At 41.9% G+C, this 27,111-nt stretch overlaps 1 protein-coding gene and 1 long non-coding RNA gene across 4 annotated transcripts in view; one reads left to right on the forward strand and one right to left on the reverse strand.

The window, feature by feature from the left end:
* Positions 1-4,243, reverse strand: part of TNFRSF21 (TNF receptor superfamily member 21) — a 74,844-nt gene extending 70,601 nt beyond the window's left edge. The window contains exon 1 of the mRNA XM_017847693.1: positions 3,654-4,243. Within this exon, the coding sequence (XP_017703182.1) occupies positions 3,654-3,749 (96 nt within the window). The 5' untranslated portion in view covers positions 3,750-4,243. The remainder of the gene's footprint in view (positions 1-3,653) is intronic.
* Positions 4,198-12,612, forward strand: LOC108512424 (uncharacterized). 3 transcript variants are annotated; one of them, XR_001880601.1, is made up of 4 exons: positions 4,198-4,275; positions 4,400-4,560; positions 5,053-5,241; positions 12,485-12,612. It is a non-coding gene; the product is annotated as an uncharacterized LOC108512424 (long non-coding RNA). The 3 variants fall into 3 exon arrangements; XR_001880602.1 differs by lacking the exon at positions 4,198-4,275 and having other exon boundaries at positions 4,288-4,560; positions 4,994-5,241; XR_001880600.1 differs by lacking the exon at positions 4,198-4,275 and having other exon boundaries at positions 4,288-4,560.
* Positions 12,613-27,111: the final 14,499 nt, after the last annotated feature.

Below are 27,111 nucleotides of genomic sequence, written 5' to 3' on the forward strand. Positions count from 1 at the left end.
GGCTAGTTTTTTGTACTTTTTAGTAGAGACGGGGTTTCACCGTGTAACTTCACACCTGATACCCTTACCAGTTATGGCTCCCTTCTCTTCTGACTGCCTCACTGTGAACATCCTATCTATGCAGTTAAAGTGAGCTCCCTGAGGGCAAGAGGCGTCTCTGACTATGTATTGTCATGCTGGGCAAGCCATTCTAGAGCATTCCTTATCAGTGGAACAAACCTAAAAGTCTTGTCTCTGCCTTACAGAGATATGATATAGCAAGGGTAAGTGTCTCAGGCAGGAAAGTACAATTGGTAAAGTCAAGAAGGTGGAAGGTAATCTTAGATTCTGACGACAAAGCACATCCATGCACATTAGACTTACTGGGTGTTGAGCAACAAGAACGTTTTGTCCACCTGAGCCCCAGACTTTTGAACCCAGCTCTTGTCTTTCAGTGTATGTTTTACTTCCTATTATCATGCAGACACCCATCAGAAGTAGAAGTGCAAGCAACAAGAATACTTCCTTCCAAAAGCATTCCTGTAATTCTCATTCACGTTCTGTAATGAACCAAACCGCCATCTTAACTGTTCCCCAACAACAACTTCTCTGTTGTTACATTTTATTACCAAGCAATTTGGACTTGTGAAACACGCAGTGTAGCACAAGGCTAAAGGAGGACATGAGCTGAAGAGCCGGGCAGTCCTGAGTTCTGGCCCCAGCAATATCACGTGCAAGCTGTGTCGCCTGGGACAAACTAATGAAATTCCAGGAGCTTCCATTTTCTCAACTATAAAATGGAGATAATATCGCCTGCTTCACAAAGATGCTATGAATAAGTGAGATATCATATACAAAGCACCTGGCATGTAGCAATTGCTCTCTCTATACATATACAATTGCTATATATGTGTGTTTATGTATTATATCATATTGTGTGCATGTATATTTGTATTTTTATAAGCTCATAGTAAGCTATCTTTCATGCAGTTAGCCAGTCATGACAAACAAAAGTCGCAACACAAAATGACGACAATAAATACTGTCACACAAAAACGGAGATATTTGAAAGAAGAGCATTAGAAGACACAATAAACAGAACACTTTATTTGGATTATTACTTTTTTAATCTAACTGCAATATGTGGGCATGCCACTAACTTGCCCACCTCCCCCAGTAGTGTTCTGAGTACCCTGCCATGTGTACCCAGGCTCCAGTACCTGGTGTCCATCATGTTCACATGGCCAATGATCCCAATGGGATAAATACTTCTTGGAACAGTATCATGAGATCATCATTTTACACATTAACAAAGTCTGTCCTGTGGACTTGGGCATGCAGAGTAAGAATGTGAAAGACAAAAGGCATTTCCTCCCCACCCTGGATGGGGATTATAACATAGTCTCTGCTGATTCCTGGCACACCCTCCAGTCACCCTTCAGGATGAAGGGCTCAACCTCATGCCATTCTATGAATTTAACTGAAGTCTTTTTAGCATAGCTAGCAGAAGAATAAGGAATCCTGTATTGGTTATCATCTTGAGACTGCTCCTAATCCCCATTATAAATTTTATTTTTTTCAAAGCAGCCAAACTTAAATTGTCAGGTCTTTAGTTGCAAATCCAGTGCAAAATTTTTAGGATAGGTTGAGTTTGATGACTTATTTTTTAGTTTGGTTTTTGAGACAAGGTCTCACTTTGTGACTCAGGCTGGAGTGCCATGGCATGATCGCAGCTCACTGCAGCCTCAACATCCTAGGTTCAAGCCATCCTCCCACCTCAGCCTCCTGAGAAGCTGGGCATACAGGGGTACACCACTACCACACCCACCTGACTTCTTGTAGAGATGGGGTCTCACTATGTTGCCCAGGCAAATCTCGAACTCCTGAACTCAAGCAATCCTCCCACCTTGGCCTCCCAAAATGCTGGGGTTACAGGCGTGACCCAGGGCACCTAGCCTGATGATTCAAAAAAAGGAGCTGGGCCCTTTCTCAGTTAAAGCAACCTACCGTTTGATTACATCAAGACCTTTGTTTAATTACCTACCTCATGCTAAAAGGTAAAATAAATGGAGTATTGCACAATGACTTAAGATTTAATCTGGGAATGGACTCTATGAGGCATATAATAATCAGATGTGTTGGAAGCACCCAAAACATAGTAGTGGATAGTAGTGGATCTAAGGCCGTGAAAAAGGAGTAATTCTCACTCCACTGAACTAGGATCAGTGTTCCCATGGACCTAGATGTGTTTCTCTCCACACCAAGACTGTCAATTCAGGTTCATTGTCCCAAGAGACTCCCCCACTACTGCTTACCATCCACCACACTCATTTCAAAGATATAAACCTTGGCCATGCCATTAATAAATGGGCAGAAAAGAGTTTCTGAAGGGAGACTGTGACTTGCTTCATTATAAATGCTAACAGTAACAAACTTTTCTTTAGTCTCTCTCTTCCTCTTAAAACACACACACAAGGAACCAGAGTGTCTGTAGGATGAATTCCCAGGCCATAGCAACTGCAATGCCCTGAGATCTAAGCAGTTCTTGGCTGGCCAGGCGTTAAGCCCTTTTGGGGAAGGAGACAGCAAGCCTGCTTTTCCCTTACACAGCCCTGCCATGAAAACAAGCTCTTGTTTTTTGTTTTTGTTTGGTTTTTATCTAAGAATCTCCATCCTTCCTGCAGGGATAAAAGATAGGCAAGGGAAGCTCAAGGGTTTGATCTCAAATTTTCTTCCATCTAACTTGCCCCTTCACCCCAATAGTTGGAAATAAAGGGAGGGAATTTGGGGGAAGTTGAGGGTAAGTTTTTGGTCAACATGATTGACCCGAGATATGGATGCAGCTTGGGCGATGAGGGAGACTGCACCATCCTGCAGGGTCACCTGCCTAGCCACAGGTAAAGGAGGGATCGGAAAGACCGCAGAAAATTCATCTTCCTTTACACACATCTCCTTCCCCCTCCCCCCATTCGAGTGCCAGCGCGCTGGCTGGCTGGAAGCCGGCGCTTTGGAGGCGCCGGAGAGTGGGTCTAAGGGTGATATTTCGGCATGCAGAACCTGAGACCCCACCCAAGCCAAGAGGGAAGAGAGAGGGTAAAGGGATGGAGGAGGGGGCTGCTTGCGCCCTGCTTGGGAATGCACCGCGAGGCAGCACCCGGAGGTCTCCGGTGTCCGGCGCGCACCGGTACCACTCTCTTCCACTGCGGTAGCATCCCGACATGACATTGCAGCTGCAACAAAGCGCCGGGCTCGGCCGGCCCACGGAGCCCCACACCGCGGCCCCGGCCCCACACCACGCAAAGGGGCAGTGGCCGATGGGTGGAGGGCTGTGGCTGCGGGCGTGGGGTGCTCGAGGTAGGCCGAGTAGGGGGAAAAGCCCTCAAATGCGCAGAAGCCGGGCGGCCACCTCTAGCGCCTCCTCCAGCAAAGCCAGACTGCAAGGAAAACAATTCGTCTTCATTCCCCAGCCCCGGCTGAGCCCTGCGATTCCCCCGAATAACCTAGTCGAGGCCCTCCGGTGTGTTGCCTTCCCTTGCAACCCCCTCAGTGCCCGTAACCCAGTCGGCCCGGCCCCGCGCCTCCCGAAGCCGCGGCCCGGAGATCCGCCCGGCTCCCGAAGAGCGGTTCCTTCTGCTCCGGCGCCGCCGCTACCCCCGGTCCCCGCAAGCGCTCACCAGCAGAAGGGAGCCCGCGATCATCGTGGCTCTGGCTCGGCGGGCGATGCGGCTGCAGGAGGCGAGGGCGGTGCTGCTGCTCGCAGAGGTCCCCATGGCTGAGCCGGGGACTCGCAGGGGCGCCCGGGGCGCGCGGCCCCACGGCAGCTGGAATCGGCGGCTGCTTCTGCCCAGCGCCGCATCCACCGCCGCCTCCCGGGCCGGGAGCCCATCTACCTCCAACACCCCATGTGCACTGCTGCAGCCGGGCAGAGGAGGGAGGCGGCAAGGGAGGCTCTAGGGGCGCTCAGCACCTGCCCAGCGGCGCGGCCGCCCAGGCGGGGAGAAGCCGCCGCGACTGCAGCCCGCGCCTCCGGGTGCTCTCCTCCGACAGCGGCTGCGGAGAACCAGGGAGGAGGGCTGGGCGCGAGAGATCAAAGAAACAACTTCCCATAGCGAAGCTTCCAGCCACTGCCAACCACCCTCCTCCGCTGCCCAGACTGGCCGGCGAGGACTGAGTCGGTGGCCACCGGGCGCAGGGACACACGTGGTGGCGCCGAAGGGGCGGGGGACCGGCCCTTTGTGATGTCACCCGGGAGGAGGCCGGGCTCTTTGTGCGGTTGGAAAGAGGAAGGCGTTCCAGGTACAGCGGGGAGGGAGAGGGTGCCCCTTGGCGTTCGCTGAGGGAATTGCACTCGCCTATTGGCTCAGGAAAAGCGCTGAGAAAGCATTACATCCCTAATCTATCTTTACTTCTTTTTTTCAAGATAATTCCAACTAAATTATTTCAGCTGCAGACGCCTTTGCTGACCTTTGCTGCGCTGTGGAATCACCTGGAGAGTTTAAAACATGTATATTTATTCCTGGGCCCCACCTCTAGAGACTCTGATTTAATTGGAACAGGACATGACCTGGCCTGGGCACTGAGGTTTGTTGTTGTTGTTGGTTTGTTTTTTAAGTTTTCAAGGTGATTTTAATATGGGGCAAAGTTTGAGAACCTCTGGGCTTATGAATGCAATTAAGGAAATCCAAACTAACAGGATTTAAAACCCAGAGTCAGTGGTTTTGGGTCCATGGATGGTCTTGGAGCGACTCCTTGAAATGTGTCAAAAGATTCATTTTCCTAATTTAAAAATCAAGAATTTAGAATCAGATTATTACTGAGATTTTTTTAAATCAAACTTCCCCGAAAAGTAATGCTAAAATTTTGAGTTGATTTCCAAAGGCCTTGTCAGGATGTGGATGGTAGAAGAGGTAACACTCTGCTTCAGAAGGAGAAATGGAATATTCTCGTGGATGTTGGCATCTCACACACTTCTGAATGTGAGAGAGCACCTATTATTCCTTTGTTTCACCTGCAGGAAGGCCGAGTCTCCTGACTGTGGCCACCATTTCTAGTATCGTGTTATCCATCATCTAGGTACTGACAGCACGGCACACTGTATTGATATTACCTCTTCAGCCGTCCAGTCAACACCCCTAAGTTGGGAGCCCTATGGTGCTGGGCTTATCTTAGCCTTCTTTGGTCCCATTTCAAAAGAATCACACTCTTTAAGCTATCAGCTTCAAGATCCAACACCCAGTGCTTCTGAAGATAACTTGCTAAGTCGTAAGTATCAACGATTTACTTTATTAGTTAGCATGTTGTCCTTTGGTTCTTTGTTCTATGCACACTTTGGAAGAAACTAAAATTAATATGAGGGTTAATTCCAATCTATTATTTCAAACATGTGTCAGTATTGTCTATAAATGTTCAAGTGGGAAAAAAGCTACAATATATAACCTCTAGTAAAATTCAAAGAAGTTTTAGAAAATATTACCACTAAATATGGAGTTTTGGGGAGAGGATGATGGTTGCATTTGCCACTCTCTAGCTATTTTCAGAAGTTGGAAGAGTGAGGGATAGGTGCTGTGTTTTCATGCATAACAGTATCAATTTTTTCTTCAAAGATTCAAATGACTGGCCAATACTATTATAAGGTTGTTGTTTTTTTTTTTAAAGAAGTTACATAGGTATTAAAGAGGAGGAGGAGTTTCAAATACTTTTTTATTTAGTCCGTTTTACTCCTTGCATCCAAACTCACATTTTTCATGGTAATATCTGATGAATTTGCTCTAAAAAGTTGAGCAAGTTTAGAGTTTAGTGTCTGGGTTACTATGCAGGTATAAGAAGTTCTCAACTATTTATCTTCTAAAAGTAAAAAAAAAAAAAAAAATGGTTTACTTGTGCTTGGACCACTTTGAAACTTCATGAATTCCTGGTGTTCCATTGATCACATCAAGTTGAAATGTAATAGACATTTTGAGAGATGAAAAAACTTACTCAATTCTGTTTACTATTAACATTTAAATACATGTCCCTCTATAGAGTGACAGATTATAGATAATTTGAATCTAGATGCGGTGTGAAATTTTCTTATTTTGAATTGAAATGTATAAATGCCTTCCATTTTGAAGTAACAATGCTGCAACCATTGAATAACTCACTACCACATTTTCAATATGGTAACTTAGCATGTCTGTTTTCTGGGAAAGGATAAAAATTCAGTGATACATAAGGAAGTTCCTTCCCAAGTTCCAAGGAAGGAGGAGATATGTGTTGATAAATCATAATTACAGCTAAATTTTAAAGTAAGGCCTAAGTGAGTTAATCCAATGTCATCTTTGCCATAAAAATTACTCTGTCTCCACCCCATCGTAACTGTGGACTTTCTGTCTTTCTGCCAATGTTGTACAATTTTCCTAGTTTTCCAGCCTCAAAAATCATTGCTAATTCTTTCCTCTTCCTTAGTGCATTCCAAGTAATGCTCTTCTAACCTTTCATTTTTTTTCTATTTTATCTGTCTTTCTTGTTAAAAACCTGATATATACATCTGGATACTGAAGAAATCACCAGATTTACCATCTTACCTTTTTATTTTTTTTTTTAACTTATCCTGCACACTTTCAGAAGCTCTAGTAAAATTTCATTTTTAAAAAATCTAAGTACTCATTCTTTATAATGAAAACAACGATTGTCCACATTTTGAGAAGTGACTGCTGTATGACAAACATCCTGGGCCGATCTATGAAGGAATGACAGAAAGTTGACGGGAAAAGGTGTGAGCATAGAAAAGGTGCATTAATTAGCTGAATTTAAGCTCAAAGGGAAGAACTTGAAATATGTCTAAGCAAGGCTGGACATGGTGGCTCACACCTGTAATCCCAGCACTTTGGAAGGTCAGGAATTCGAGACCAGCCTGGCCAACATGGTGAAACCTCATCTCTACTAAAAATATAAAAATTAGCCAGGCATCCTGGCAAGCAGCTGTAATTCCAGTTGCTCAGGAGGCTGAGGCAGGAGAATTGCTTGAACCCAGGAGGCAGAAGTTGCAGTGAGCCGAGATTGTGCCACTGCACTCCAGCCTGGCGACAAGAGTGAAACTCTGTCAAAAAAAGAAAAGAAAGAAAGACAGAAAGAGAGGGAGGGAGGGAGGGAGGGAGGGAAGGAGGGAAAGAAAAAAGAAAAGAAAAGAGAAAAGAAAAAGATATGTATCTAGGCAGTGGCAAGATTGTTTCATTGCAAATCGTACTAAGTATCTATGTATCTGCTGTGTGCCCGGCACTGTTGGCTACTGCAGATACAATATCTCCCCTTGAAGAGTCTCATCTTCAACATCTCCAGAGGAGAGAAAATAAAAGGATGATTCAAATACTGCAGCTATAATACAGATACGGGTGGCAGAGATTGCCCTTATCCCACTTGATAAGTGTATACCTATTTTCAGCTGATCCCATGACTCCCCAGAAAAAAAGACTACATTTCCCAGCTTCCAATTGTGCTATACATGGCCATGTGACTGAAGTTCTGGTCAAACTGGATTGTCATATGTGCCTTCTGGGAAGCCTTCTCATTGACTAAGCCTTAATTATCCATTATCCCTCTCATTCCATGTGTCACCGAGACCTGAAAATTTTATCTCAATTGATTCTAATTTAATTATATCTCTACCAGTTGTGTCCCCCGCCCCTTCACAATATCCCTTCTGCCCTAGGTCTTTTTCCTAGATGAGTACACAAACCTCATGATTGTTCTCCCTGCCTCTAGTGTTGTCTGGACCTCTTAGTCCTGCAAAAATCTCTTCTTCATATGCTAAGGAAAATGAGCTTTTCAGAATCCAAAACTGATCATGTTCTTCTCTCACCAAAAATCCAGCAGAGTCCTCATTATTCTCAATTTGAAGTTCAAAGTCCTAATAAAACTACCCATATTCTGATCACTGCTTATGATTCAACCGTCCGCATTGCCACAATATGGCACATAGAGCCTTTACTTACTATATCCAGTTTAGTTTTCCATCCCCACTGCCTGCCAATCTCCGGGGATCCCTACCCCAAATTCTACACACTAATCTGATTTGATTATTCTGTTCCTTAACTACGTTTTTCCTGTTGTGCTTCCAAGCCTTTGTTGGAGTTGTTTTCTTTTCATTTCCCTTCGCATGAATCAACCCTTTAAGATCAAACTCAAATGGCACCTCATCTGAGAAGCCATTCCTAATGCTCTCTCTTCACCTATTCTACCTCCATTTGGAGCTAGCTGTTCCTCTCATGAGTTCCACGTGTGTCTGTTATAGCATATGTGATATTATACTATAGTTACTTTATTTCTGTGTGTCCCCAGCCAGACTTTGAGCTCTTTGGGGTCAAAGTTCATGTCTTAGTTATCTTCATATCTCCATACTCGAGATGTGAGATAGTTACCTAGCTCAATAAATGTTTGCTGAATGAAACAAACTTGGAAAGTTTGACAAGCAGCGTAAGAGTTAACACACATGATGTGTCTTTTCTTTTTCCAAGTCTTAATTCAAACATCCTGAGTTGTGCTATCCAAACAATAACAGATTTAATATTGTGTATTACTAAAGTGCTATGTACCAGACTTGGGTTAAACATTTGTCAGCAGTCTGGTTCTTTAAAAGAATTCATTTAAGAACCTGCTGTTCTTTGGCCTAAGAAGGAACATCAGTCAGTGAGCAACAGATTGCAAGATTAAGTGCATGAGCATGCGTTTGATCAAGTCTCCATGGTGACATGCTACAAAGATGGCACTCTTGGATAAGATAAAATGGGCATAGAATTGCAAAGCAGGCACAGTTCCAGAAGCTTCCTTCTCTCCTGGATGATAAGAAAGGAATAATTTGAAAACTAAGATGGCCAGTCCCTTGAGGATAAGATACTTCTGTCCCACTCCCAAGAATAGTGGGGCCATTTATTTCCCTTCTCTTAGGAAAAGAAGCTGCAAAATATAAAGCACTGTGGAAAAGGGAGCTCATCTGGAATTGCCCATTCCCCATCTGCTTTGGAGTCCATATGTGTAATGTTTTCATTTTGCCATAAGCTTTTCTCGCAATCCTAAATCATTTGTCCCTTACTGCAAGAGTTGGTATGAAAATAGACCTTGTTCTTCAGCCTTCCCTGCTCTAGCTAAAAGAAATTTTAACAGTTTACTCAAAAGGCAGTGGGCTTGGGGAGCCACCAGGTATTGGATCAAATCTCCATTATACTACTTATTAACTGTGTAAATTTAAGCAAGTATCTTAATCTTTTTGCATCTCTTCACTCGTAAGGCAGTTAACTATCTCATAGTGGAGATATGAGGAATAAATGAGACAAAATCTATAAAATTTCCAGCACAGGACTTGTCCCTTAGTATTTACTCAATAAATTAACCTTCCTTTCTGGAATCCCTTTTTGAAAGTATAGTCTTTCATAAACTACTCTGATTAAAGAAGAAACATTGGGTTGGAAAGTTAGAAATTTCTTCAGACACATTAGAATTTAGGGTTATGATAAATAGAAAAATTGCTTACTTTGATATTGATGCAACGTGATGTCATAAAAAGTGTAATAGCCAGAAGATCTCACTTCTGGTCTTGGCTCTGGCATTAACCAGTGGTGTGATTTTGGACAAGTCGCTGCACTTCACTGTATCTGCTTGGATTTTTAAGCTTCCTCGTGTGAAAAATGATAAAAGTGGACTAAATGATCTTTTATGATCCTTTTCTGTCACTGAAGTGCTAGGATACTAATTGGATCGTGTGGTATATTTCTCTTGGTTATGAGAATTGTGGGCTGTTTGAAGTAGGAAAAGAGTAGATTGAAGAAGGAATTATTTGGGGAGTGGGAGTTCCAAGCAGATGCTTTGAAGTGTAGAGGGATCATGGAACATAATTAGCTTCTGTTCAGGAGCTGTTTGTCCAGTTCAGGAGTTATCAAGTCATTGTCATCTCCAAACTTTTTACTTGTTATCTCTCTCTGATCTCCTTTCATCTGCTCAATCACCAAGTAGTTACTGAGGACTCGCTTTGGCCGAGTGCTATGCTAAGAGGCAGAGTTGCAAGCAGAATATCAGGCAAGGTCTCTGCCTTCCAGAAGCTTTCAACAAAACCAGATTGATGAGATTAACATACATGAAAGCCTATGGTACAGACCCATAATTTAGTACCGAGATAAGTGACCCAAGTTATACGCATAGAGAAGGATTTAAAAACAAAGATTATTGAGGGTTGGAGTACTTAGGCAAGGCAGTATAGTTATTCTTGAATATGGGGAAATTTTGTATTGGAAGAAATCAGTTGGGTTTCTGAGCCAATGAAGCAAAATAAGCAAAGGTGCAGAAACAAGGAAGATATGACATTGCCATTTGCCACTCTAAGCTGTTTCCTATCTAACCAGTGTGCCCTTTTCTCTGTGCTTCAGCCCTGCTGAGCCTGACATGTATTCTCATCATGGTTTCTAATCTATCTACCTCTCTGTTTTCTCTGTTAGTTATCCCTTCTCGTATTGTCAAGTCACTTGCCCCAGAGCCATGCTACTAGTCCTCTCCCTGTGGCCTACCATTCCTATCTTACAAGGTTCATCCCGGTTGGCATAGCCCTGCCTTTATTTTCTCAGATCTTACCCTGTGAACATTCAGGCTTGTTAAAGAAGTCTTGTCTACACTAACAGAACTCCATGCTATTTAACTGAACTTGGTCCTCACTGCTCTGTGAAAATCAAGTGGTTTTTTTTTTTTTCTTTTTAGACAGAGTCTTGCTGTGTCACCCGGGCTGGAGTGCAATGGCACAATCTCAGCTCACTGCAATCTCTGCCTCCTGGGTTCAAACAATTCTCCTGCTTCAGCCTCCAGAGTAACTGGGATTATAGGTGCACACCACCACACCTGGCTAATTTTTGTATTTTTAGTAGAGATGGGGTGTTGGGAGCAAGTACCCCAAAATCCGGTCATAAACTGGCCCCAAAACAAAATCTCTGCAGCATTCTGGTATGTCCATAATGACCTTCCAGCCCAAGCTGGAAGGTTGTGGGTTTACAGGAATGAGGGCAAGGAACACCTGGCCCACCCAGGGCAGAAAACCGCTTAAAGGCATTCTTAAGCCACAAACAAAAGCATGAGCGATCTGCATCTTTGAGGGCATGTTCCTGCTACAGTTAACTAGCCCAACCTATTCCTTTAATTCAGCCCATCCCTTCGTTTCCGGTAAGGGATACTTTTAGTTGATTTAATGTCTATAGAAACAATGCTAATGACTGGCTTGCTGTTAATAAATATGTGGGCAAATCTCTGTTCAGGGCTCTCAGCTCTGAAGGCTGTGAGACCCCTGATTTCCCACTTCACACTTCTATATTTCTGTGTGTCTTTAATTCCTCTAGTGCCGCTGGGTTAGGGTCTTCCTGACCAAGTTGGTCTCGGCAATAGGGTTTCACCATGTTGGCCAGGCCAATCTCCAACTCCTGACCTCAAGTGATCCACCCGCCTCAGCCTCCCAAAGTGCTGGGATTATAGGCATGAACCACTGCACCCAGCCACAATCAAGCTTTTGTCTTATGTTGATTGCCCCAACCTCTTTCTGTTTTTCTCAACTCCTCTGCCCACGCTCCTTTGCCCTTTCACTCTCATCAGATAGTCTGGATGATCATGATTCTGTAATGTAAGCTCCCTCCACTTCCTTCTTTACAAGTCTAAGTGGGCCTGGAATGGTGGCTCATGCCTGTAATCCCAGCACTTTGGGAGGCCAAGGCAGGCGCATCAGGAGGAGGGGAGATCGAGACCATCCTGGCTAATACGATGAAACCCCATCTCTACTACAAATACAGAAAAATTAGCTGGGCACGGTGGCACATACCTGGTATCCCAGCTACTCAGGAGGCTGAGGCAGGAGAATCGCTTGAACCCGGGAGGCGGAGGTTGCAGTAAGCCAAGATTGCGCCACTGCACTCCAGCCTGGGTGACAGAGCAAGAGTCCATCTCAAATAAATAAATAAATAAATAAACAAGCATGTAAACAAATAAAAGTGTAAGATCCCTTACACTTTACCCTGCAACCTCTTCAAGTTACTCATTGGTCTTTCCTCTTCTTTTTAGCAATCAACATTTTGGAAAAGTAACTGTTTTCTTCCAAGTCAGTTTTCTTATCTCTCTTGAATTTGGTTTTCCTTTCATCAAACCACAGTCCCCACCCCCCACCCCCTGTCATGTCCCCGGTGCTCCTGCTCCACAGATCCTTCAGCATTTGTGCTGCTGAATCCATCTTCCCTCCTGAGTATGCATTGCCATCTATTGGCTTTTGCTGTTGTAGCATTACCTTAAGGTGCCTAATTTTCTCTTTTTGTTTCTGCCTTATTATTTGTTTCAGTTTTCTTTCTCCCTGAAAATCCCCCGATGTTCTTTTTTCAGCCCTTTCTTTTCTCTCCGTGCCTTCTCCTTGGTTATGTATTTATTATCACAGTTTCAGCTGTTTCTATTCCTTTAACTCTCAACTCTTCACCTCTGGCTCTATCATTCAGTCAAGACTCATTTTTATTTCTAGCAGTTTGCTCAATGCCACTTCTGCAATATGGAAATGGCCCTCAAACTCAACATCTCAGCCAGGCGCAGTGGCTCTCACCTGTAATCCCAGCACTTTGGGAGGCGGAGGCTGGTGGATCACCTGAGGTCGGGAGTTCGAGACCAGCCTGACCAACATGGAGAAACCCCATCTCTACCAAAAAATACAAATCTAGCCGGGTATGGTGGTGCATGCCTGTAATCCCAGCTACTCAGGAGGCTGAGGCAGGAGAATCGCTTGAAACTACCTGGGAGGCAGAGGTTGCGGTGAGCCAAGATTGCACTCCAGCCTGGCAACAAGAGTGAAACTCCGTCAAAAAAAAAACAAACAACTCAACATCTCTGAAGCCATTCTCCTGTTAACAAGGTCACAGCTCTAAATAAACCAATAGCTCTTTTTGCGATCACCGTTTCTGTTTTGTTTTTTCATTGGTTTGTTTGTTTTTAATGACAACACATTTCTTCCCCCCTCATAGGCCTGGTTCCCAGAATTGTCTCTGAGTCCTCCTTTTCTTTGCTTTCTCATACCTCCTACCTCTACTCTGCTGCTAAGACCTGTACTTTAACAAAGACTCTTATATCTTTATATGCCTTTCCATTTCTTTCTAGCAACAAACTCATTGAAGTTTTGAACAACGTTGCTTAGTTAAGTTCATTAGCTTTATACCTGGGCTACTCCTCACTAGTCCCTCTCCTCTAAGACACTTAAACACCATGGCTAAATTAATCTTCCTAAGTAACAGACTTGATTATTTCTCACAGTTGTTCAAGAACCCTTAATAGCTCCCTATTGATTGAAAACTATGTATGAAATTGTCAAGGTAGCATTCAGGGCTCTTCACAATATAGCTTCAAACTCATTATCCACCACTCTCAGCTACAGAAAACATGAATATCTCACTGTCCCCAGAGAATACCTTGCATTTTCCTACTAAGTGATTTTGTTTAGTCCATTTTCTCTGTGTGGAATCTCTACCAGTTAAAATTATCAAGCAAAACTCATTTTAATATTTCTCTTTTTTTTTTTTTTTGAGACGGAGTCTTGCTTTTTGCCCAGGCTGGAGTGCAGTGGCGCAATCTCGGCTCACTGCAAGCTCCGCCTCCCGGGTTCACGCCATTCTCCTGCCTCAGCCTCCCATGTAGCTGGGACTACAGGCTCCCGCCACCGCACCCGGCTAATTTTTTGTATTTTTAGTAGAGACAGGGTTTCACTGTGTTAGCCAGGATGGTCTCGATCTCCTGACCTCATGATCCACCCGTCTTGGCCTGGGACTACAGCCTGAGCCACCGCACCTGGCCATTTCTCTCTTTAATATTTCTCTATTATTGATTCCATTCAATTCAGCAAACGTTTATTAAGGATTTTCTGTGCAATGTGTGCCATGCAGAGGTGTGCTCATACCTGTTAACACTGGAAACAATATTGGGAAGACAACCATATATATAAATATCTTCATATTTTCATGTTCTGTAATGAATGTCTAACATAGAGCCTGGCACAGAGATTATGCAATACAGATTTGTAGAATGATTGAATAATTAAGTATTTTATGAGATGCAAATAGTGCAATACCAGTGTACATGAAATAAGGATTCATTCAACGGAGACACCACCTGGGAAAGTCTAAAGAAGAAGTTGGATTTCCAGCAGAGAGAGGCTCTGCAGTCTAGTAGTTAAGACCACAGGCTTGACAGAAAGTTAAATTATATGCTGTTGTTCTGAAAACCATCTGTCTGATAAAGAGAGCCTGGAAGAAACAACCTTCTCTCTCCTGAAGATTCTCACAGGGTTTCTCCAGCCTGCCCTCTCTATAGAATTCTACCTCACATCTTTCTTCTTCCCAGCATCCAGGACTTCCCCAAACCTTTCTGGGATCTGTCCCAAGAAAATTCCAAATTATTTTGTATTTAAAAAACTTCATATACTAGAAAAGGAAGTTTTACTTTGTTATACAGAGTTCCTTGGCTTCCTTTGTCTTGATACCATGAAGCGTGCCTTTCAATTAGACATTTTGCAAAACAAAGGAGTAGTTTTTCCCTTTTGCTAACTCCAAATGAACAAATCTGACTCCATTTATGATGAGATCTAGAAAAAGCTTTAGGACACTATAGTTTGAAGTACTACTAATCACAACATATATGAAACATTTACTATGTATCAGGCACTGTATAAGTCCTTTACATACATTATTTCATTTGATCCACACAGCAAACTTTTGCAATATGTGTTATTAGTATCATCATTCCCATTTTGTAGTTGGGCAAATTGAGGCCTAAAGAGATTTTGTGACAAACGTAAGGCACTGATGGGGACAAAATTTAAACCGAAGTCTTGTGACTTTATATAGCTCATCTCTTTAGCTAATGCATGGAGAACTGCCTCACAGTAATAGGTTGTTGGTTGTTATTGTAGAAGATGCTGTGGGTAAACAGGTACTACACCTACTCTCTTGAGCACTATTGTTAGCCTTTGTAATTGGTAAGGGCATCAGTTAAAGCCTCTGACAAATGAACAAGAAACAGCTTTATTAGCAATTAAAAAAAAACTGGATCAAGAGTCATTTAAGTAATAAAAATGTAATGAACAAGTTGGATTCATCCCAGGGATTCAAGAATGGTTCAACATATGTAAGTCAGCAAATGTGATACATTAACTGGATGAAGGACTAAAACCGTATGATCATTTCAATAGATGCAGAAAAGGCATTTGATAAAATTCAACATCCTTTTACGATAAAAAAAAAAAAACTCTCAACAAATTAGGTTTAGATGGAATGTACCTCAACAAAACAAGGGCCATTTATGACCAATCCATAGCTAACACCGTACTCAGTGGGGAAAAGTTGAAAGCATTTCCTCTAAGATCCAGTATAAGACAAAGAGACCCACTCTTGCCAGTTCTACTCAACTTACTACTGGAGGTCCTGGCCAGAGCAATTAAATAAAAGAAAGAATAAAAGGCATCCAAATTAAAAAGGAAGAACTTAAATTGCCCCACTTGCAGATGACATGATCTTATATATAGAAAATTTTAAGGACACCATTAAAAAGTTAAAGCCAATAAATGAATTCAGTAAAGTTGCAGTATATGAAATCAACATACAGCATTTCTACACACTAACAGCAAACTGCCTGAAAAACAAGAAAATCCCATTTATGATAGCTACAAGAAAAGTTATGAATAGTTGAACAAAAGAGGTTGAAGACTTCTACACTGAAAACTATAAAACCTTGATAAAAGACATTGAAGAAGACATCAATAAATGAAAATATATTCTATGGACTGGAAGAATTAATATTGTTAAAATGTCTGCACTACCCAAAGCATTCTACAGATTCAGTGCAATCCCTCTCAAAATAGCAAGGACGTTGTTCACTAAAATAGCAAAAAACAGTCCTAAAATTCATACAGAACCACAAAAGATCCCAAATAGCCAAAGCAGTCTTGAACGAAAAGAACTAAGCTGGAGATATCACACTACCTGACTTCAAAATTACACTACAAAGAGATAGTAATGAAAAGAGCATGGTATTGGCACAAGAACAGACATACAGACCAATGAAACAGGATAGAGAGCCCAGGAATAAATCCATGTATTTACAGGCAACTGATTTTTGACAAAGGTACCAAGAACACACAAGGGGAAAGAGCACTCTTTTCAATAAGTGATGCTGGGAAAATGGAATATCCTTATGCAGAAGAATAAAATTAGATTATTATCCCATATCATATACAAAAGTAGACTCAAAATGGATGAAACACTAAAATGTAAGACCTGAAATTATATAACTATTAGAAGAAAACTTAGGGGAAAGTCTCATGACATTGGTCTGGGTGATGGCTTTTTGGATATGACCTCAAAAGTAAAGGCAACAAAAGCAAAAATTGACAGTCAAATGGGATATATCAAGCTAAAAAGCTTCTGCACAGCCAAGGAAACAATCGACAGAGTGAAGAAACAGCCTACAGAATAGGAGAAAATATTTGTAAACTATGCATCTGATAAGGGTTTATATCCAAAATATCTAAGGACCTCAAACAACTCAATAGCAAGAAAACAAACAACCCAACTTAAAATGGTCAAAAGATCTGAACAGGTATTTCTTAAGACATACAAATGACCAGCAGGCATATGAAAAAAATACTCAACATCATCAGAAAAATGCAAATTAAAACTGCAGTGAGACATCAATTTACACCTGTTGGAAGGGCTAGCATCAAAAAGACAAAAGATTACAAATGTTGGCTGGGATGTGGAGGAAGGAAACCATTGCACACTGCTGGTGGGAATGTAAATCAGCACAGTCATTATGGAAAACAGCACGGAGGTTCCCTAAAAAACTGAACATAGAATGACTCTATGTACCAGCAATGCCACTACTGGGTATATATCCAAAGGAAATGAAATCGATGTGTTGAAGAGATGTCTGCCCTCCCATGTTTATTGCAGCATTATTCACAATAGCCAAGATATGGAATCAACCTAAGTGTCCATCAGTGGATGAACACATAAAGAAAATAAATGCACATAATGGAAAACTATTAAGTCATAAAAAAGAAGAAAATCTTATCATTTGCAGCAACACAAATGAAGCTGGAGGACATTATGGTAAATAAATCAGGCCCAGAAAGACAAATACTGCATGATCTCACCCATATGTGGAACTTAAAAAAGTTGATCTCATGTAAGTGGAAAGTTATAGAAGTTACCAGGGCCTTGAGTAGTGGGGGAGGGTGGATTGGAGAATGTTGGTAAAGGAATACAAAATTTCATTTAGATAGGAGGAATAAGTTCAAGAGATCAATTGTACAACACAGCGACTACAGTTATTAATATATGGCACTCCTGAAAAACGCTGAGTGTGAATGTGTATCTTCACAAAAATGACAGCTTTGTGAGGTCATGCATGTTCATTAGCTGGATTTAGTCATTCCACTGTGTATATACATGTGTGCATGCTTGTGTGTGTGTGCGTATATATATACACACACATATATGTACATGTATCATATATGTATATATACACATGCATACATATACACATATATGTGTGTGTATATATATACTTCAAAATATCATGTTGTAAATAAAAATACATACAATTTTATCTGTCATTTAATAACAAATATATTTAAGCCTCAGTGCAGTGGCTCAAATCTGTAATCCTAGCACTTTGGGAGGCCAAGACAGGGGGGAGTCACTTGAGGCCAGGAGTGGAAAACCAGTCTGGTCAACATATTGAGACCCTGCCTCTACAAATAAATAAATAAATTTTAAAAGGAAAAAAAAGAAAACCTTGAACTCAGGTCTGCCTAACTGGCAAATTTGTGCCCTTCATTTGTTTGTTTGTTTTTGTCTTGAGTCGGGGTCTTGCTCTGTTGCCCAGGTTGGAGTACAGTGGCTCAGTAACAGTTTATTTCAGCCTCAAACTCCTAGGCCCAAGCAATCCTCCGACTTCAGCCTCCACAGTAGCTGAGACCACAGGCATGAGTCACCATGCTCAGCTAAATTTTAAAAATTTTTGCAGAGATGTAGACTCCCTATGTTGCTCAGGCTGGTCTTGAACTCCTGGCCTCAAGTGATCCTTCTGCCTCAGTCTCCCAAAGTACTGGGATTACAGGTGTGAGCCACTGTGCCTGGCCTTATACTGTTTTTTAAAAATACACCAGAGTGGGTCAATTGGTCCCAAGATGGCCGAATAGGAACAGCTCTGGTCTGCAGCTCCCAGCATGATCAACGCAGAAGATGAGTGATTTGTGCATTTCCAACTGAGGTACCTGGTTCATCTCAGTGGGACTGGTTGGTTGGACAGTGGGTGCAGCCCACTGAGGGCAAGCTGAATCAGGGCAGGGCATCACCTCACCCAGGAAGTGCAAGGGGTCAGGGATTTCCCCTTCCTAGCCAAGGTAAGCTGTGACAGACTGTACCTAGAAAAATGGGACACTTCCACCCAAATACTGCACTTTTCCCAAGGTCTTAGCAACTGGCAGACAAGGAGACTCCCCCATGCCTGGCTCGGTGGGTCCCATGCCCATGGAGCCATGCTCACTCTTTGCACAGCAGTCTGAGATCTAACTACAAGGTGGCAGCCTGGCTGGGAGAGGGGTGTCCACCATTGCTAAGGCTTGAGTAGGTAAACAAAGCGTCCAGGAAGCTCGAACTGGGTGGAGGCACTGCAGCTAAGCAAGGCCTACTGCCTCTATAGACTCCACTTTGATGGACAGGGCATAGCTGAACAAAAGGCAGCAGACAACTTCTGCAGACTTAAATGTCCCTGTCTGACAGCTCTGAAGAGAGAAGTGGTTCTCCCAGCACAGTGTTTGAGCTCTGAGAAGGGACAGACTACCTCCTCAAGTGGGTCCCTGATCCCCACATAGCCTAACTGGGAGACACCTCTGAGCAGAGGCCAACAGATACCTCATATAGGCAGGTGCCCTTCTGGGCCGAAGCTTCCAGTAGAAGGATCAGGCAGCAATATTTGCTGTTCTGCAGTCTCTGCTGGTGATACCCAGGCAAACAGGGTCTGGAGTGGACCTCCAGCAAACTCCAACAGACCTGCAGCTGAGGGACCTGACTGTTAGAAGGAAAACTAAAAAACAGAATGGAATAGCATCAACATCAACAAAAAGGACATCTACACCAAAACCCCATCTGTAGGTCACCAACATCAAAGACCACAGGTAGGTAAAACCACAAAGATGGGGAGAAATGAGAGCAGAAAAGCTGAAAATTCTAAAAACCAGAGTGTCTCTTCTCCTCTAAAGGATCACAGCTCCTCGCCAGCAACAGAACGAAACAGGACAGAGAATGACTTTGATGAGCTGACAGAAGTAGGCTTAAGAAGGTCAGTAATAACAAACTTCTCCAAGCTAAAGGAGCATGTTTGAAATCATTGCAAGGAAGATAAAAACCTTGAAAAAAGGTTAGATGAATGGCTAACTAGAATAAACAGTGTAGAGAAGACCTTAAATGACCTGATGGAGCTGAAAACCATGGCACGAGAATTTTGTAATGCATGCATAAGCTTCAAGAGCTGATGTGATCAAGTGGAAGAAAGGGTATCAGTGATTGAAGATCAAATTAATGAAATAAAGCAAGATGACAAGGTTAGAGAAAAAAGATTAAAAAGAAATGAACAATGTTTCCAAGAAATATGGGACTATGTGAAAAGACAAAAATCTACGTTTGATTGGTGTACCTGAAAGTGATGGGGAGAATGGAACCAAGTTGGAAAACGCTATTCAGGATATTATCCAGGAGAATTTCTTCAACCTAGCAAGGCAGGGCAACATTCAAATTCAGGAAATACAGAGAACACCACAAAGATACTCCTCAAGAAGAGCAACCCCAAGGCACATAATTGTCAGATTCATCAAGGTTGAAATGAAGGAAAAATGTTAAGGGCAGCCAGAGAGAAAGGTCGGGTTACCCACAAAGGGAGGCCTATCAGACTAACAGCAGATCTCTTGATAGAAATACTATAAGCCAGAAGAGAGTGGGGGCCAATATTCAACATTCTTATTCAATATTCTTAGAAAACAATTTTCAACCCAGAATTTCATATCCAGCCAAACTAAGCTTCATATGTGAAGCAGAAATAAAATCCTTTACAGACAAGCAAATGCTGAGAGATTTCGTCACCACCAGGCCTGCCTTACAAGAGCTCCTGAAGGAAGCACTAAACATAAAAAGAAGCAACCAGTACCAGCCAGTGCAAAAACACGCCAAATTGTGAAGATCATTGATGCTATGAAGAAACTGCATCAATTAATGGGCAAAATAACCAGCTAACGTCATAACGATGGATCAAACTCACACATAATATTAACCTTAAATGGAAATGGGCTAAATGCCCCAATTAAAAGACACAGACTGGCAAATTGCATAAAGAGTCAAGACCCATCAGCATGCTGTATTCAGGAGACCCATCTCATGTGCAGACACACACATAGGCTCAAAATAAGGGGCTGGAGGAAGATCTACCAAGCAAATGGAAAGCAAAAAGAAAAACAGGGCTTGCAATCCTAGTCTCTGATAAAACAGCCTTTAAACCAACAAAGAGACAAAGAAGGCCATTACCTAATGGTAAAGGGATCGATTCAACAAGAAGAGTCAAATATCCTAAATATATATGCACCCAATAGAGAAGCACCCAGATTCATAAAGCAAGTCCTTAGAGACCTATAAAGAGACTTAGACTCCCACACAATAATAATGGGAGACTGTAACATCCCACTGTCAATATTAGACAGATCATTAAGACAGAAGGTTAACAAGGATATTTAGGACTTGAACTCAGCACTGCAACGAGCAGACCTAATAGATATCTACTGAACTCTCCATCCCAAATCAACAGAATATACATTCTTCTCAGCACCACATTGCACTTATTTTAAAATTGACCACATAATTGGAAGTAAAGCACTCCTCAGCAAATATAAAAGAACAGAAATCACGACAAATTATCTCTCAGACCACAGTGCAATCAAATTAGATCTCAGGATTAAGAAACTCAGTCAAAACCTTGCACAACTACATGGAAACCGAACAACCTGCTCCTGAATGACTGCTGGATAAATAATAAAATGAAGGCAGAAATAAAGATGTTCTTTGAAACCAATGAGGACAAAGACACAATGTATCAGAATCTCTGGGACACATTTAAAGCAGTGTTTAGAGGGAAATTTATAGCACGAAATGCCCACAAGAGAATGCAGGAAACATCTAAAATTGACACCCTAACATCACAATGAAAAGAACTAGAGAAGCAAGAGCACACATTTTCAAAAGCTACCAGAAGGCAAGAAATAACTAAGATCAGAGCAGAACTGAAAGAGATAGAGATACCAAAAAACCCTTCAAAAAATCAATGAATCCGGGAGCTTGTTTTTTGAGAAGATCAACAAAATTGATAGACCGCTAGCAAGACTAATAAAGAAGAAAAGAGAGAAGAATCAAATAGATGCAATAAAAAATGATAAACGGGATATCACCACAGACCCCACAGAAATACAAACTACCATCAGAGAATACTGTAAACACCTCTACACAAATAAATTTAAAAATCTAGAAGAAATGGATAAATTCCTGGACACATACAACCTCCTAAGATTAAACCAGAAAGAAGTTGAATCTTTGAATAGAACAACAACAGGCTTTGAAATTGAGGCAATAATTAATAGCCTACCAACCAAAAAAAGTGCGGGACCAGATGGATTCACAGCCGAATTCTACCAGAGGTACAAAGAGGACCATTCCTTCTGAAACTATTCCAATCAATAGAAAAAGAGGGAATTCTCCCTAACTCATAAAATGAGGCCAGCTTTATCCTGATACCAAAGCCTGACAGAGACACACACAAAAAAAGAGAATTTTAGACCAATATCCCTGATGAACATCGATGTGAAAATCCTCAATAAAATACTTGCAAGCCAAATCCAGCAGCACATCAAAAAGCTTATCCACCACAATCAAGTCAACTTTATTCCTGGGATGCAAGGCTGGTTCAACATATGCAAATCAATAAACGTAATCCATCACATAAACAGAACCAATGACAAAAACCACATGATTATCTCAATAGATGCAGAAAAGGCCTACAACAAATTTCAACAACCTTCATGCTAAAAACTCTCAATAAACTAGGTTTTGATGGAACGTATCTCAAAATAATAAGAGCTATTTGTCACAAACCCACAGCCAATATCACACTGAATGGGCAAAAACTGGAAGCACTCTCTTTGAAAACTGACACAAGACAAGGATGCCCTCTCTCACCATGCCTATTAAACATAATGTTAGATGTTCTGGCCAGGGCAATCAGGCAAGATAAAGAAATAAAGGGTATTCAATTAGGAAAAGAGGAAGTCAAATTGTCCCTGTTTGCAGATGACATGATTGTATATTTAGAAAGCCCTATTGTCTCAGCCCCAAATCTCCTTAAGCAGATAAGCAACTTCAGCAAAGTCTCAGGATACAAAATCAGTGTGCAAAAATCACAAGCATTCCTATACACCAATAACAGAGAGCCAAATCATGAGTGAACTCCCATTCACAATTGCTACAAAGAAAATAAAATACCTAGGAATCCAACTTACAAGGGATGTGAAGGACCTCTTCAAGGAGAACTACAAACCACTGCTCAGTGAAGTAAAAGAGGATACACACAAATGTAAGTATATTCCATGCTCATGGACAGGAAGAATCAATATCATGAAAATGGTCATACTGCCCAAGGTAATTTATCGATTCAATGCCATCCCTATCAAGCTACCAAAGACTTTCTTCACAGAGTTGGAAAAACTACTTTAAAGTTCATATGGAACCAAAAAGAACCTGCATTGCCAAGACAATCCTAAGCAAAAAGAACAAAGCTGGAGGCATCACGCTACCTGACTTCAAACTATACTACAAGGCTACAGTAACCAAAACAGCATGGTACTGGTACCAAAACTGATATATAGACCAATGGAACAGAACAGAGGCCTCAGAAATAACACCACACATCTACAACCTCTGATCTTTGACAAACCTGATGAAAACAAGCAATGGGGAAAGGATTCCCTATTTAATACATCATGCTGAGAAAACTAGCTAGCCATATGCAGAAAGCTGAAACTGGATCCCTTCCTTATACCTTATACAAAAATTAATTCAAGATGGATTAAAGACTTAAATGTTAGACCTAAAACCATAAGAACTCTAGAAGAAAACCTCGGCAATACCATTCAGGACATAGGCACGGGCAAGGACTTCATGACTAAAACACCAAAAGTAATTGCAACAAAAGCCAAAATTGGCAAATAGGATCTAATTAAGCTAAAGAGCTTCTGCACGGCAAAAGAAACCACCATCAGAGTGAACAGGCAACCTACGGAATGGGAGAAAGTTTTTGCAATCTACCCATCTGACAAAGGGCTAATATCCAGAATCTACAAAGAGTTCAAACAAATTACAAGAAAAACAACCCCATCAAAAAGTGGGCAAAGGATATAAACAGATACTTCTCAAAAGAAGACATTTATGTAGCCAACAGACACATTGAAAAAATGCTCATTATCACTGGTCATCAGAGAAATGCAAATCAAAACCACAATGAGATGCCATTTCATGCCAGTTAGAATGGCAATCATTAAAAAGTGAGGAAACAACAAATGCTGGAGAGGATGTGGAAACATAGGAATGCTTTTACACTGTTGGTGGGAGTGTAAATTAGTTCAACCATTGTGGAAGACAGTGTGGCAATTCCTCAAGGATCTAGAGCTAGAAATACAATTTGACCCAGCCATCCGATTACTGGGTATACACCCAAAGGATTGTAAGTCATGCTACTGTAAACACACATGCACATGTATGTTTATTGCAGCACTGTTCACAAAAGCAAACACTTGGAATCAACCCAAATGCCCATCAATGATAGACTGGATTAAGAAAATGTGGCACATATGCACCATGGAATAATATGCAGCCATAGAAAAGGATGAGTCCAAGTCCTCTGTAGGGACATGGATGAAGCTGGAAACCATCATTCTCAGCAAACTATCACAAGGACAAAAAAACCAAACACCACATGTTCTCGCTCATAGGTGGAAATTGAACAACGAGAACACCTGGACACAGGAAGGGGAACATCACACACCAGGGCCTGTTGTGGAGTGCAGGGAAGAGGGAGGGATAGCATTAGGAGATATACCTAATGTAAATGACGAGTTAATGGGTGCAGCACACCAACATGGCACATGTATATATATGTAACAAACCTGCACATTGTGCACATGTACCCTAGAACTTAAAGTATAAAAAAAAAAAGAACTATGTTATTCAGCAATCCCACTCATGGGTATATGTACAAAGCAAATACAATCAATATGTTGAAAAATATTTGAACTCCCATGTTCTTTGCAGCATTATTAATAAAAGCCAAGATATGGAAGAAAAAAAAGAAAATGTGGCACAGATACACCATGGAATACTACACAGCCATAAAAAAGGATGAGTTCATGTCCTTTGCAGGGACATGGAAGAAGCTGGAAACCATCATTCTCAGCAAACTAACACAGCAACAGAAAACCAAACACTGCATGTTCTCACTCATCGGTGGGAATTGAACAATGAGATCACTTGGACACAGGGCGGGGAACATCACACACCGGGGCCTGTTGGGGGTGGGGGGCTTGGGAAGGGATAGCATCAGGAGAAACACCTAATGTAAATGACGAGTTTATTGGTGCAGCAAATTAACATGGCACATGTATACCTATATATCAAACCTGCATGTTGTGCACATGTACCCTAGAACTTAAAGTATAATAATAATAAAAAAAATACATCAGAGTGATGAGATCCATCAAAAAAAAAGTTATATATTATCTTTATTATTTTTAACATTGGGTTTTGCCTTTTTAGTCCTTAATGTTAACCAGTTTAATGACTGCATTTAAAACACGAGGCTTATTTTCACCCTTCATATCCTCAAATATGAGCCCCCCAGCCCTCTTGCATTGTAGCTACAGCAGGCAGGTCAAGGAGGCCCACTCCCATGGACAGCAATGGCGTGAGAGATGACTTTCCAGGGATCAGACTGCCCCTTCTTTTTTTCTATTTTATTTCTTTACTCTTCTTTTGATCTTATGCTCTCAGCTTCTTTGTCCAAGCTCCTCCCTCTTCTCTCACCCCTCCTCCTACCTGACCCCTCCTATACTTGTGAACTCCTTACCACCCCAAATGCCAAGAATGTGAATTATGTAAAAAGGCAAAAATATGAGATGTAAACAGAACCAGACAATGGAGAAGGAAGCAAAATTGCTTTTCAAATAAAGGAGGAGAAAACAAATCCTCTAAAAGATCCTATTACATGGTGGTGACTCAGATACTGGGGCTTGGAGAGGGATGGATCATTTCAACTCTCACAGGAAGGTAACTTTGTCCTATCCAGAGACTGTGATCTTGAGAAGTGTTAATGTCCCCCAAGGTAAGGGACTTGCGATACTGCCATCTAGTTAGAAACATGTGTTTGGTCTCTGCTCCTGATTGGATAGAAGTGCTCTATCTTGTAGATAGAGGTGCTAGGAGAATCTTTTGTTCTAATATTTGGTCTTTGACCCTAGTTCCTGACACAGAGCTTCTAAACCCTTTGTAATTTCCTGAGTGATAGGAGTGTCTGATACAGAGCTCCTAAATCCTTCAGAACTTCCTGGGTAATAGGAGCATCTTTTGTTCTAGTGAGGCAGGCAACTTTTGGTGGGCTTCTGGATAGCCTCAGGATGGAAGCTGTTTGCCAGGGGAACGAATCGTATGACTAAAGGTTGAAACTTTAAGCCCCATCCCCTGATCTCAGAGGAGGCAAGAGGGGCTGAAGGTTGAATGGATCCTCGATGACCAGAAATGTAATCAATTATATCTATGTAATGAAGCTTCAACATAAATCCAAAGGGACCATGGTTTAGAGAGCCTCCAGGTGGCTGAATAGGTAGAGGCTCCTGCCCAGAAAAGGCCTGGAAACTCTGTGTCCCTTCCCACACGCCTTGCCCTGTGTATGTATCTCCTCCATCTGGCTCTTCATCTGTATCTTTTGTAATATCCCTTATAATAAATGGGTAGATGAAGTAGGGTGTTTCCCTGAGTTCTGTAAGCCTCTAGCAAATTAATCAAACTCAAGGAGGAGGAACTCTGATTTACAGCCATTTGGTCAGAAGTATAGGTGACCTACTAGTTGTGACGGGCATCTGAAGTTGGAGGGCGGTTTTGTGGCACTGCACTCTTAACCTGTGAAATCTGACTCTAATTCCAGGTAGATAGTGTCATTATTGAATTAAATTATAAGACACCCAGTTGGTGGTGTTAAAAGAAAAACTTCAGCTGAATTAAATTTAAAGGAGTTTAATTGAGCAATGAATGATTCTCGAATAGGGCCGCCCTCAGACTCAGCAGATTCAGAGACTCCAAGCATGCCTCATGGTCAGAAGAAATTTACAGACAAAAAAGGGAAGTGACGTACAGAAATCAGAAGTGAGGTAGGGAAACAGCTGGATTGGTTACAGGTTGGTGTTTGCCTTATTTGAACACAGTTCGAACACTTAGCAGTCTATGAGTGGTTGCAGTATGGCCTCTGGGATTGGTCAAGACTCAGCTATTGTTACAGGCACATACTCCTAAGTTAGGTTTTCAGTCTTGTCTGCTTATCTTAACAAGGTTACACTTCATCCACCAGGTCTCAAATATAAAATTACGGAGTCCTTCTCAGCCCATATTTAGTTTGCTTTAACAGTGTTCGCTGGAAAATTGCTTTTGGTATGTGAGAAAAAAAATCCCCACACACATTCTGGTGACCAGAGGTGACGCATTCTATATTGGGTGTGTAAGAAAAACACTTGATTTTCCATAATATACTCCCAGAGCCAGGCGAGAATGCAGGAGGCCTGTCAGTAATGCCTCTAGGAGATACCAGAGGGCTTCTCGGCAGAGGTGACACATGAGCAGGCTATTGCTGAATGCAGTATGACTCTCCAGTGGATACAGGGAGAAGGGCATCTGTCTCCCACATCAAAGGAGCAGCCAAACAATGACGTGAAGTCCTCAAAGCCCCTCCATGGTGTGACCTCTGGAATCC

The sequence above is a fragment of the Rhinopithecus bieti genome, unplaced genomic scaffold (assembly GCF_001698545.2).
Source record: "Rhinopithecus bieti isolate Rb0 unplaced genomic scaffold, ASM169854v2 scaffold_28517, whole genome shotgun sequence".
NCBI classification, from domain to species: Eukaryota; Metazoa; Chordata; class Mammalia; order Primates; family Cercopithecidae; genus Rhinopithecus; species Rhinopithecus bieti.